Source organism: Myotis brandtii, unplaced genomic scaffold (genome assembly GCF_000412655.1).
Source record: "Myotis brandtii unplaced genomic scaffold, ASM41265v1 scaffold953, whole genome shotgun sequence".
Classification (NCBI taxonomy): domain Eukaryota; kingdom Metazoa; phylum Chordata; class Mammalia; order Chiroptera; family Vespertilionidae; genus Myotis; species Myotis brandtii.
This window is the reverse complement of record NW_005371933.1, coordinates 130,370-143,553: the sequence shown is the minus strand read 5'-3', so window position 1 is coordinate 143,553 and position 13,184 is coordinate 130,370. Positions and strand designations below refer to the sequence as shown.

General features: G+C 41.3%; 1 protein-coding gene and 1 pseudogene across 4 annotated transcripts in view; both read left to right on the top strand.

Annotated features, from left to right (window-relative positions):
- The window catches only part of LTBP1 (latent transforming growth factor beta binding protein 1), a 208,157-nt gene that overhangs the window by 89,965 nt on the left and 105,008 nt on the right, over positions 1-13,184 (top strand). For 2 of the 4 annotated variants that reach the window (XM_014533213.1, XM_014533212.1), the window contains exons 8-11: positions 2,902-2,970; positions 5,205-5,227; positions 8,942-9,041; positions 9,742-9,840. In XM_014533213.1, the coding sequence (XP_014388699.1) occupies positions 2,902-2,970; positions 5,205-5,227; positions 8,942-9,041; positions 9,742-9,840 (291 nt within the window). Of the gene's footprint in view, positions 1-2,742; positions 2,971-5,204; positions 5,228-8,941; positions 9,042-9,741; positions 9,841-13,184 lie in introns of all 4 variants that reach the window. The other 2 variants (XM_014533211.1, XM_014533210.1) reach the window with 1 other exon arrangement.
- LOC102239297 lies at positions 10,934-12,029 on the top strand (annotated as a pseudogene).

Below are 13,184 nucleotides of genomic sequence, written 5' to 3'. Positions count from 1 at the left end.
AATAATACAGCGTGTTTTTGTCACTTCTGTAGAAACCATGAACATAGAAGGGTGAACTGTAAAAAAATTACATGCAAAGAGATTTCCAATTCTGTGTAACATTAAGCTTCCTTTTCAATGTTAAGGATATCATTACTATTGATCATCACTTCTGGGACTCTAAGGCTGCTGTTTAAAAGTGTAGTGAGATCAGAAGGCCCTGCTGGGCCATGCATTTTCCTAATGATTGGCCGCTCACCACTTGCACAGTAATTAGACCTTGTGTAGGTTGCCTCATTCATTCATTTATTGATCATGTGCTTGTTAGGTTCTGTTGTGAACATTGTGTTTAATTTCTTCAATTAGAAATGGAGGTAATTTCAGTAACTCAAGGGTGGACCCTGCCAAAGTCTCCATGAACTTCTAGGTGGGAGCTGAATATTAAGAAGTTGATTAGTCTTTATCCTTCAATTTGGTACATAATTGCCTAAATCCCCCAAAGAGTAAATCTGTATAAGTGCCTTAATTTTACCAAGAAGTGACCAATTTCTCATACAGGGTCAAGCAGAGTTAAATGAAATAGAAAGAAACATACCCTGCAAATACTGGATACCATGATATTATCAAAGAAGGAGTGGCCGCCATGTCACTGGTGTAGGGTGGACATAAAAAGTTTGCTCAGTTGCATATTTGAGAAGATGCATAAATTTTCACAGGGCCATTGCAATCTTAAAGCCATAACTTATACTGTAGCAGACAGGGTTAAATGTAAATATAAATATTATGATCCACTTTTGGTAATGGGTAAGGTCAGAAAGAACTGGTAAGGCACAGGATAGTATAATGTTGATGGTATTTTGGTAGACCAGATAATTTTAGACATCTCCAAAAGGTCCTATTTTTCTCATATATGATCTGATCCACTCATTATTAAAAAGTAATAATAAAAAATAAATTATCTTTATAATTCATAGATACATTTCTCTTTTAAGTTCAATTTTGGTAGCTTTGTAACCTTTACATGAAATGTAAATCAAGATGGTGAGTATCATGCTGGGAGACTTCTCCCTAAAATACAATAGCTAAACCTGAAAATAATATTTTTACACTTAGCCAATTTGGTTATGTGGTGATTTTCATAAAAATAATATTTAGGTCATCAGTACTTTAGCTATTTGATAGAATACCATGTTTCCTTCTGGAAACATCTATTCTTTCAAGTAAGAACTCTATTTCATAGTTAAACGTAAGAATGAGGTTCCACCATTCAGTGTGTGATCCTTATTAAAATAATGTTTTAGCATGCTTTATGGTGTATTTTAGAGTTTCTTTTTCATTGGGAACTAATTTTAGGTCCATTTCATTCAATAGGAAATCTTTGGTTCAGTGGAAGTACTAAATGACTGATTTTACTTTCAATTTTACAAGTAGAAAGAAAAATGTTGACCATAAGTTCCTTGGTGTCTGCATTTGGTAACTTGCCTCCCATACCAACACCAAAGGGATTAGGTGAATTTTCCTCCTTGGGCCCCACACTGCCTTGCCTCCCTAGTCTTTCCTCATTACGTATTTCTCAGGATTATGCAATGGAGGTCAGAAACTCACACGTGGCCAGTCTACTTTTTTTTTTTTAACTCTACGAAACCACTTTGCTGGGGTGGATAGTGATTCTAGGCACAGAATATCCCCTGTCCTCTGGATAATTTAGCTATCTGCTCATGGTCAGGCTTTTGCCCACGTATCATCCCTTCCCATGAATATAAGTATATGTTAATGTGGCAGATCCTTTTTAAAATACATATATTGATTTCAGAAAGGAAGGGAGAGGGAGAGACAGAAACATCAATGATTAGAGAGAATCATTGATTGGCTGCCTCAATGCCCACTAGGGATCGAGCCTGCAACCCAGGCATGTGCCCGAATTGGGAATCGAACCGTGACCTCCAGGCCCATAGGTCAATGCTCAATCACTGAGCCACGTCAGCTGGGCTGTGGCATGTCCTTTCTAAACTGGATTCCTACCCATCATCTCTGTAGCATGTCTTAATGCACTGGGTTCCTCCCCACTGTCCTGAGACTCTTCAAGTACGCTTCCCCTTTTCAGTCCTTCTTAACCGACCTCTCCATGTCAGCTCATACACTCCATTCTGGCTGATTCCTTTGGGTTCCTCAACTGGAAACAAATTATGACGATTTCAACCCCTCATTTCCCTGAATAGTGATTTTTTTTTTGCCCATCATCTAATTTAGAGAGATGTTACTGAGTTTCTTGTTAATAATCAATGAAATTAACCCATAGCAGAAGGAAAAAAGCCCAATTTTTGTTGATATTACACACATCTCCAATAAGATATATGTTATATAGTGTCTTTTATACATACAAATCTAATATATTACATATACTTAATATGTGTAATATATGTGATATGTAAAATATTAATTATATAACACCTAATTTATTGCTGATACATACAAATGATATATAAAATATATGCTCTATGTGCTATATATATATATATATAAAATCTGATTGTGTAGGATAAGAAATTAACAGCTGGAGAAATGTTTAGTAAAAGGGTTGGGTTTTTTTCTGTAAATATGCAAGTTTAACAGAAATTCAAGCATTTTGCATCTGTTTTTGAAGATTTTAAATGTAACTATATTAGTGATGATTTATTAAGAGATACTCATCATGATATTTTCCTCTGTATCAGTTTGCACTTTTAGATTTTTAAAAGGAATATTTTCCCATCCCAAATCTAGCTGCTTTTAAGGAAATCTGTCCTGGTGGAATGGGTTATACGGTTTCTGGCGTTCATAGACGCAGGCCAATCCATCACCATGTAGGTAAAGGACCTGTATTTGTCAAGCCAAAGAACACTCAACCTGTTGCTAAAAGTACTCATCCTCCACCTCTCCCAGCCAAGGAAGAGCCAGTGGAGGCCCTGACTTTCTCCCGGGAACACGGGCCAGGAGTGGCGGAGCCCGAAGGTGAGAGTGGAAATGGATCATGGACCTAGCCATCTGTCTTGTGTGTCTTTGCTTTGGTTTCCCTGTCTATGCCCTTCCAGAGTAGGGGTTTCCTGCCTTCCCACTATTGACACGGAGGGTGGATAATTCTTGGATGTGGGGGCTGCTCTGTGCATTGTAGGGTGTTTAGCAACAGCCCTGGCCTCTGACCTCGAGATGCTAGTAGCACCTTCTCCCTTCCCGTTCTTGCAGCCAAAAAGGTGTCCAAACGTTTCCAGATGTCCCTGGAGTGGGGGTGGGGGGAAAATTACCCCTGATTGAGAACCACTGCTCTAGAGTCATATGGACCTAGCAGGTAACAATATTCCAAGGTAATCTCAGGACATAGTCGCGTGTTTGGGGCCCCTTTTTCTTGGTGTTTAGTCCTGGAGAGTGCTAGATCAGGACATAGTCGCGTGTTTGGGGCCCCTTTTTCTTGTTTAGTCCTGGAGAGTGCTAGGTCCCCCAAGGAATAGCCCACATTCATTTCTGTGTCTAGAGGGCTGTTTCATAAATATTTACTTACTTTAAAAAGTGGAATCCATAGGCTTAAAGTTAAAGCATCAAAGGAGCTTCCATGAAATAAAGTCCGACGGGCAGTCCGGGTTGAAGGAAGGAAGGACAGGGTCAATTAAAAGGATCTTGGAGACCACTTAGTGCAGTCCTTTGATTTACATTATGGGAAACCTGAGACCTAGAGAGGGGACTTGCCAGTTGTCATGCACAGAGTAGATGATGGGACCAGGGAGCATGTTTTTCCAGGGAAGTGGTTTAGGCCTTACACTCCAGAGGGAGTCTAGAGACAGCTGACACTGACTATCTCCCTGGCTTTCACAAAGAGGATTATCTCTATCTCTGTCTCTTAATATAAACCAGCATATCTAATACTTTGATATCTGTTACTACAAAAGTTCTCACCCCCAAAGAAGGAACACAAATCTTAGGTTTGGATGAATATATATTGGCTCTAATAAAGCTGATGTTGGCTTTTCTCACTTGAGTCTTAGGTCAGAATTCAGGGTGCTCATTTATGGATTTCGTAAGGAGAGAAGGTGCCATAGGTTAGTGAAGACTTGGGGGCTTGGCAAGGCCTCCTTCCTGGTCGAGGTGTCTTTTTTGCAGGGCTCTGAACCTTCGTGTGTTCTAGCCTCTTCCATTCCACTCCTCCTCGTGCTGCACTTCCTTCTTGGTTAGGCAGAGCAGTGGGACCTCACCTAGAGTTGACAGTGTTGACCAGTTTGCTCCTATACACTTGGGGTGTCATGGCCAGGTGTTTGCAACTCCTCATCCTCTGCGTAAGCAGGAGAAAATTGGCTCTGGTCCAGGCTCTGCCTCAAGAATTTCTTAATGGTGGATCAGGCAGGACAGAATGTTAGTTGAGTTTTTTCAATCACAAGAATATTGCAGCGGTGGTAGCAGTCTGGTATCTGATTGCTTTTAGGAGTTAATGCAGCTACCAAACTTGTATGCTAATGTTACTGAGACATTGCCTCATGAGAAAAATGTTGGTGAATGTTCACCTAAGGCTTAAGGAATGATTAATGAAAAGCAAGGCTTTCAAAATACCAAGGTATAACCACTCACCCTATGGTAATGTTTATGATTGTGTAATATGTAATTTGTTCCCCATATTGATGCTAAACTGTCATTGGATCTTACTGGCTTGTGATTTTTCCCCCCGAAATTTCATTAGCATATCTTTCTGGAAATGCTCACAGAGCTTCATTAAGAATTCATATGCATCAGGAATGCAGCACCTATTCTGTCTCATTGAAATAGTGGCTTCTTTTCTTAACATTGACATCAGAAAGCATTTCAAACATTATATAATGTTAAGGATAAGTATCACCAATTAAAGGAAATGTTTGTTTTCTAAAATATGGGAAGTTCTACAAAATTGAGATTTGGCATAAAATGTTGTACTAGAAAGTGTTGCCTCCTTTAACATTTTTAGTTAATGAGGGACATGGAAAGAACTTCATCACATCTGTGACCTGACCTCCTGTAATTGAGGAATGACATATCCCTGGCCATTTTCCCCTGTCAGCCGTGTGTGATATCCAAAATAGTAGTGGCCATAATTCTGCGTTTGACTTGGTTTGATTCTGCATCCTTTTGGAGACATACTGAACTTCTATTGCACTTTAAAACTTAAAATATTATGTAGTAGATTGTTTTAAATTTTACTAATGTCCTCCTTTCTTTTCTGGTTTTAGTGGCAACTGCACCCCCTGAGAAGGTAATTTATTCATTGTTTACAAGTCTCTTTTTTTCCCTTTAACTTCACAATGATTTCCTTTTGGAATATGTATGCGTTTTTAAAGCTTAAATACGGTAACATGTATATTCATCATTTGGTTGGAGGAAATGGCATTCATTCATTCATTCATTCATTCAAGAAATATTTAGTGAGCACCTACTGTATTGCTGGCAGTATTCTGAATGCTAGGAAAACAATAGAGCGAAAAACCAGACAAAATTTATTTTCTTCATGGAACTTAAATTCCAGGAGAAGAAAATGACGGGACTAATAGGAACCAGGGCTTAAAACAGAATTCAAGGAGTCAATTTATGGCCTGGACCATCTATGAAAAGAAAGCATCTGACGGGTTTATGTAATTGTATATTCTTATGGCGCATAAGTACTGAGTGATGCACTTTTTAATTCAATTAAAATTTAACACGCATGTTTGAATTTGTTAGAGTAACAACAGATCTGACCCTTGAAAGTTACAACCATTCCTAGAATACTGATTAGACATTTTAGAGAAATTTTTATAAACCTGTTCATTTGGGGCATAAAATGGGGCTATAAATTGTGAAATTTATTAGTAGGAAATACATAAATTTTCTGGAACTAAGTCCTATTTAAGGAATACTGTTCCTTGTCTGAATCTTGTTTTGATTCTCTATAATAACATGACAGTGAGGTAATGATTAAACGTTTATACATTTATAGTTATTTAGTTGACAAGATTGCAGTAAATATTCACATTTAGATTGGGCAAATACATATGTAAATTATTATAGTTCTAAAAATCTTTATCTTATGAACATGGGATAGAGTAGCATACGTGCTGAAAGAATCCAGAAAAAAAAAAGTGATTTTAGAGTGATAGCACCCAACAAGGAAGAATGTCATGTTCTATTAACCCCCAGAAGAAGCACAACAAATATGCATATTTTGCATGAACATTTGCAGCTGTTGTTAAGCATCTCCTGAAGTTCAGTGACGTATGGTAGTTTGTAATTCTGTTGATTTTGAATTTGGTTCTGGTTGATAGGAGGGAGGAATCATTCAGGGTGGGAGTGGGCCGGCCAGCTCCCTCACAGCCTCGTCTTATCTCAGGCTTGTTCTTCTCTGTTTATGGTTGAGTTCATGCTACCTTTCATTAGGAATCTGAAAGAGGGCCCAAGCATTTTCTTATCTACTCTTACTGCAATTAATTTGGAGAAGTGGCAGTGGGAAAAATGCAACCAGAGTCCTTGTGGTCTTAACTCCTGGCAGAGGGCCTCATGATATTGAAGTGATGAAGAGAAAGCAGGGTGGTCCGGGGTGGGAAGTTATATGCGCAAAGGTGTGGCTGGGACAGCAAGAGGTCAGTGAGGGGAGCATGAGAGACGGGTTAGAAAGAGAAACTTTGGGAGGCGTGGGATACCAGCCTACAGTTGTCAGCAGTGGGGAAGTACTCTGCTCCTCAGCTGGACCCCACCTGTCCAGTGGTGAGGTGGCATTGGTGAGGGAGGCTGCTGCCCATGCCAATAGGGGGATTCTGTCTGTTACCTGCGGGAGTGGATTGATGGTCTTCTTGCTGGCATTGACCATGGGCTGCAGGGATTGGGGTGCAATTAAAACTGATTGAGGTCAGCTTAAATAGGTAATAGAAAGCTACTCTGTGTTCTTAAGAAGTGGGGAAAAGTAATAAGTGCTCAGTATTTTTAGAAGATAAATCATAGCAGGATTGACTGAGATAGGGAGAAAGAGGAAGCTGGAGAGGCCAGGTAAATATTAGAATAAACTGAGAATCAGAGAGTGAATCCAGACTTGGGGTAGTGAGGGCCATGGATATGGAAAAGGATGGACAATAGAAGGAATAGTGCAAATGGGCAGGGGTTGGGATGAGAAATGGAGGACGGAGGACTAAAAAGTGACTTTAAACCTGGTGGGTTAATGATTGTGTCATTGTCTGAAATGAAGTTGAGATGACATACTGGATGGTTTTGGAAGGAGTGGACTTAAGGGATTTGTGGAATATCTAAATGGAGTTACCCTATAAAGAATCGTGCCTACACAATTGGATCTTTGATGGGATACTCAGGCAAGATATCTATTTTATAAAAAGTAGAAAAGGGGTAATTCAAACTAGGAGACAGGTTGAAAGGGACATGGAGGCCTGGGGAGTAAGCTTTCTAGAGGATGACAGCAATTAAAGCAAGGGAGGGAGAATGTAATAATGTCTCACCAGTATGCTGTACACCTGAAACAGTATAAAATAATATTGAATGTCAACTGTATTGAAAGAGGATGAGAACAAAGTGTCAAAATAGTTGGAGAATTAGGAGTTATGTTATAAAAGCAAAAGGAAAGACAATTTCAAGAGAAGATTTAGGTCTCTATTTTTTAAAAAAACACCTCTAAGTTACTGTAAAATGAAAGCTGCGAGTAAGGTGAACAGTAAATAAAAAGAATATCTATATAATAAAAGCCTAAGTGACCCTTATGGTAGAACGACTGGAATGACTGGTCACTATGATGCACACTGACCACCAGGGGTAGACGCTCAATGCAGGAGCTACCCCCTGGTGGTCAGTGCACTCCCACAGGGGGAGCCAGAAGCTGGGCTCATGGCTGGTGAGCACAGGGGCGGTGGTGGGAGCCTCTCCCGCCTTCATGGCAGTGCTAAGGAGCAGCTAGCTGAGCGGTAAGGAGCCTGCCGCTAAGGAGCAGTGAGCCAGTGGTAAGGAGTGAGCAGGCGGGCGGTAAGGAGCGAGGGATCCCGGATTGCGAGAGGGATGGATTGGGCCTACGCCAGCAGTCAGACATCCCCCGAGGTGTCCTGGACTACGAGAGGGCACAGGCCGGGCTGAGGGACCCCCACCCTCCAGTGCATGAATTTCATGCACCGGGCCTCTAGTGTAATTATAAAATAATAAATGGGGGGAGGGACTATGTAGGGTAACAGTGATGGAGTAACCTGATTAATACTTTTAATGAAGCGATGATAGGAGCACCCTGGCCCCACACGTGTGGACGAGGTCACAGATGCTTAACAAGCCCCAAGTTCAGTCTGCATGAGTCCTAAGGAGCTGGAGCTGGAACTGACCACGAGTCTCTTTCTTTGCTTGTGGTCCAGGGGACGGGAGTGGGCAACTGGACACAGGAAGCCTAGGGCCCTCCTCCCAGGCTCTGCCTTTCTGTTTCTCTGCTGGACTCTCCTTACTGGGAGAGCTGGAGGTGCCAAGTTATTAGATGTGAGGTTAAGGGCGGCCATAATGACTGACCAGCATAACACATTTTAATATTGTGTGTTTTGTTATGACACATCTGCTATAGCCATTATCTAATCTGGGGCAGAGCCACATGTGAATGAAGTGACGGTTTAGTTCTCCTTCAGGGTTTGTTTTGTTCCAGACCAAGTGTGGGCCCCTGAGCCAAGGCAGTGGTTTCACACGTCTGAAGGGACCCTTTTCTCTGGGCCCTCGAAGACGGGTGAGGGTGTATGCTTGGGTTAGCACTGCAGGAGACACTCAGCAGCTTGCCATAATAGTGGCACAGTGGCAGTAGCTCATTAAAAAAAAATATCACACAATTGCACAGGTTTTTGTCTAATGTCCTATAACATTTGGTGCCTTTGTAATAGTATAGTTAATTAAATAAAAATAGGTATAAGTGCAAATGAAAAATAATTCTTACTTGCAGTTCTCTTTTTGTCTTTCTAATTCAACCATGCAGGAAATACCTTCATTGGATCAAGAGAAAACCAAACTTGAGCCTGGTCAACCCCAGCTCTCTCCAGGCATTTCCACTATTCATCTGCATCCACAGTTCCCAGGTAGCCTTTGTTCACCTGTGCTGCTTGTAACAGCATCTATATATATAAAAGCCTAAGTAACCGAAAGACCGGTCGACCAATCGCTATGATGTGTACTGACCACCACAGGGCAGGCGCTGAATGCAGGAGCTGCTCCCTGGTGGTCAGTGTGCTCCCTCGGCCCCTCCCCCCAGCCAACCTCCCGCGCCCCCAATCGGCCCTAATCGCCAGCCAGGCCGAGGGATCCCGCCAGTGCACGAATTCATGCACTGGGCCTCTAGTTCTCAATAAAAGAGTAAGATAAGAATATTCCGTGTTTTAGAGTTTTTTAGAGTTTAATAAATCATTAGAATTATACACTTAAGAATATTAATATACTTATATAATGTTAGTATTATAATATTATAAGTATTATAAAGGCAAAAGAAAAGTGTTTTGCTGTTTTCTGTGGTCAGGAGTAATATGTATTATTAGGATATTGTCGAGGGTCATCATTTGATGACAGGTTGTTTTTCTTGGCTTCTGAATTATCCCCAGGTATTCTTGCTAAATGTTGAAACCTGTAGGTTCATACTTGAGCTTTAGGAACCTATGACAGTTCTTATGATCTAAGAGCTACCGTGGTATGTCATTAGACTAAATTATGCTTGCATTTTGAAATGGCATGTCAGTGCATCTAACAGGCTTTAATGTTCTTTCAATCCCCTCCGTCCTTGTGCAGTAGTGATTGAAAAAACATCACCTCCTGTGCCTGTGGAAGTGGCCCCTGAAGCTTCTACCTCAAGTGCCAGCCAAGTAATTGCACCTACTCAAGTAACAGGTAGGTGCAGTGTCCGCTGTGTGACGTAGCCTGAGGAGGAGACATGGGGTTGAGCTTAATTTTAAATAGAGCATCAAAACTGTGTCAAATAGGTGAGATTGCTTATGGCAGATTAGTCATAGTAGCAAGATTAGGAAATAATCTGAATATTTTTTAGAAGGAGGCATATGTTTAAATAAATGATGGCACATATGCAGTGGAATATCACACAGCTATGGAAGTAACGTCTTAAAAGAATGCTTAATGTCATGAGGAGATAGTTATGGCAGGGTATTAAGAAATACAGAACACAATATAATGATTTCAATTTTATTTATTTATTTATCTTAATATATTTTTTACTATAGGACTGGTGCACGAAATTTGTGCGGGGAGGGGGGGGGAGGTGTCCCTCAGCCTGGCCTGCACCCTCTCCAATCCGGGACCCCTTGGGGGATGTCCGACTGCCGGTTTAGTTACCATGTTGTTAAACTGGCAGTTAAACTGGCAGTCGGACATCCCTCTCACAATCTGGGACCCCTGGCTCCTAACTGCCTACCTGCCTGCCTGCCTGATCGCCCCAACCACCTCTGCCTTGCCCCCGCCACTGTGGCTTTGTCTGGAAGGACATCCGGAAGATGTCCGGTCTATCTGGTCTAATTAGCATATTACCCTTTTATTAGTATAGATTGATTTCAGAGAGGAAGGGAGAGGGAGAGAGAGATAGAAACATCAATGATGAGAGAGAATCATTGATCGGCTGCCTCCTGCATGCCCCCCACTGGGGATTGAGCCTGCAACCCGGCCATGTGCCCTCACCGGGAATTGAACCGCGACCTCCTGGTTCATAGGTCGACGCTCAACCACTGAGCCATGCTGACCGGGCCCAATATTATTTTTTAAATGATTACAAATAGAAAAAGAGGCAAAAAGCACATGAAGGTGTTCAACTATCACCAGTTAGAAGGATCATGGATAATTCTTATGTCCTTCAATAGAATTTTACATGTTTTTAAAAGTCTTTATAATAAACTTTATTTTAATCATTAGTGACAAATTATAAGAATGTATCATAATATGAAACAAATCAGCAGCTTAAAAGCTAATATCCTTAATGTTGGAGAACAATAAAAAACACACAATAGAAAACGGAGGCAGTGCAGGGCATGCGGGACCTGAAGCACGTGGCCGCAAACTCCAGCTGACAGACTCGCCCTGTTCCCCGGGACAGCTGGACTATCCCAAGGAGCAGATGGCCCAGCTGCACAACCTGGTGCAACGTGGTGACTTCCCTCATCTGTCTGTGTGTGGACCATGAGGTGCTAATATAAAGACGAGAATTATGTGTGTTCTATGTGAACTTTATGGTGCTGAGAATTGCACATCAGACCATCACAACTCCATCTAAAAAGAAAATTGAAGTTAGCACTATTACAAGCAACTACCACCTTTAGTTAATCCCAGAGATGCTGGAAAGAGTGACAGGGTAGCAATTCGGATGTTGAAAACAGTGGTGCAATCACAGCAACTTGAAACAAACTCTCTAGGAGACTTTAAAGTGGTTTGATTGGCAGAGGTTGACAAACATGCCTTGCGTCGAACCACGGGAGAGTATATGTCCACCTGCAGACTGATCTCGTGTTGCAATTCTTTTTCTAAAGTCATACCACCTGCTCATAGTAGGTATCTGGCTGTTCGAGTGCCTGCTCCCAGCCTTTGCCATGTGTTATCTACCATGTACAAGGAGGAAGGTCTGAATCTTCCTGCACTGCTGGCTCACAGACTTGCAGAAAAGTCCTGCGGAAGGCTCAGAAAAGCCCTATGTATGTGTCAGTCTGTAGAGTCCAATAATATCCTTTTGCTCCAGATCACGAAGTCCTAGAAACAGATGGGGAGATGTAGCAGAGGGAGACTGCTAGTGCTATTGTCAGCCAGCAGACTCCACAAAGGCTCCTTGAAGTTCATGGAAGACTCTGTGAGCTTTTAGCTCCTCGTATTCCTCCTGAAATAATAATGAAGGGCCTCTCTCGGAACTTTTGCATAACTGTGATGGACAGCTGGAGGGAGAAGTGGCCCAGATGGCAGCTCACTGTGAACATCGTCTACAGCTGGGTAGTAAAACCATTTATCACTTGGAAGGTTTTGTGGCCAAATTCATGGCACTACATAAGAAGTTCATGGAGGATGGATTAGAAGGCATGATGCTCTGACATCTTTCAGTAACTCTTCCTAATGTTTCTCAGTATCACCATTTATATTCAACTTATACTGGAAGAGCTGTAAGTAAAATAAACTAACTTTACTTAACAAAAAAAGAAAAAAATGAGGAAATCATAGAATAATTCATAGAGAAAAACAATACCAAGAAACATATGCTAGGAAATGTCAATTTTGCTAGTAATCAAAGAAATGCAAATTAAAATAATTCTTTATTCTTATCACATTAAGACTTAATTCTTCTAGAGTGAAATTGAGACTCTCACATTGCTGAAAGGAATGTAAACTAGTTCAGCTTTTCTGAAAAGCACAAACAAGATCTTTAAAAATGTTCAGAACTTTTGACTCAGTAATCCAATAGTAAGATATCTAGTGTAAGGAAATCATGTCCCCTCCCACACTGATAATCCTATATAATAAAAGGCTAATATGCAAATCAACTGAATGGCGGAACAACTGGTAAATATGATGTGCACTGACCACCAGGGGGCAGATGCTTAACGCAGGAGCTGCCCCCTGGTGTTCAGTGCGCTCCCACAGTGGGGAGTGCTGCTCAGCCAGAAGCTGGGCTCACGGCCGGCAAGCATAGCAGTGGTGGTGGGAGCCTCTCCCACCTCCGCTGCAGGCGGGCGGTAATGAGCAAGGGGTCCCGGACTGTGAGAGTCCCGGACTGCAAGAGGAATGTCTGTCTGCTGGCTTAGGCCTAATCCCTCCGGCAGTCAGACATCCCCTGAGGGGTCCAGGCCTCTAGTGGTCTATATAAATGGATACTTACTAAAGCACCATGTATAATAGAGAAAAAATAGAAATAACTTAAACATTTAACTTTAGGAAAATAGATGTTATATCTATACATTGGAACATTATGCTACCATCAAATATAGTATTTTTTAAAGACATTTATTAAGATTTATCAGAAAATGATCACTCAATAAATTGTTAAATATAAGATGAAGTATATAAAAAATGAAAGATATAGAGTATTATACCAGTCACATTAAAAAGACATAATTGTTGAGAAAATGCACCAGATATTAGCAGTGATTATTTTTGTGGTAGGATCCGAGAGGTTTGGAGTGCAGTAGAGCCACCCAGATGCATTATGTCAGTGTTAGTTAAGGATGAGATTGGCAGTGTGTAATAGAGGC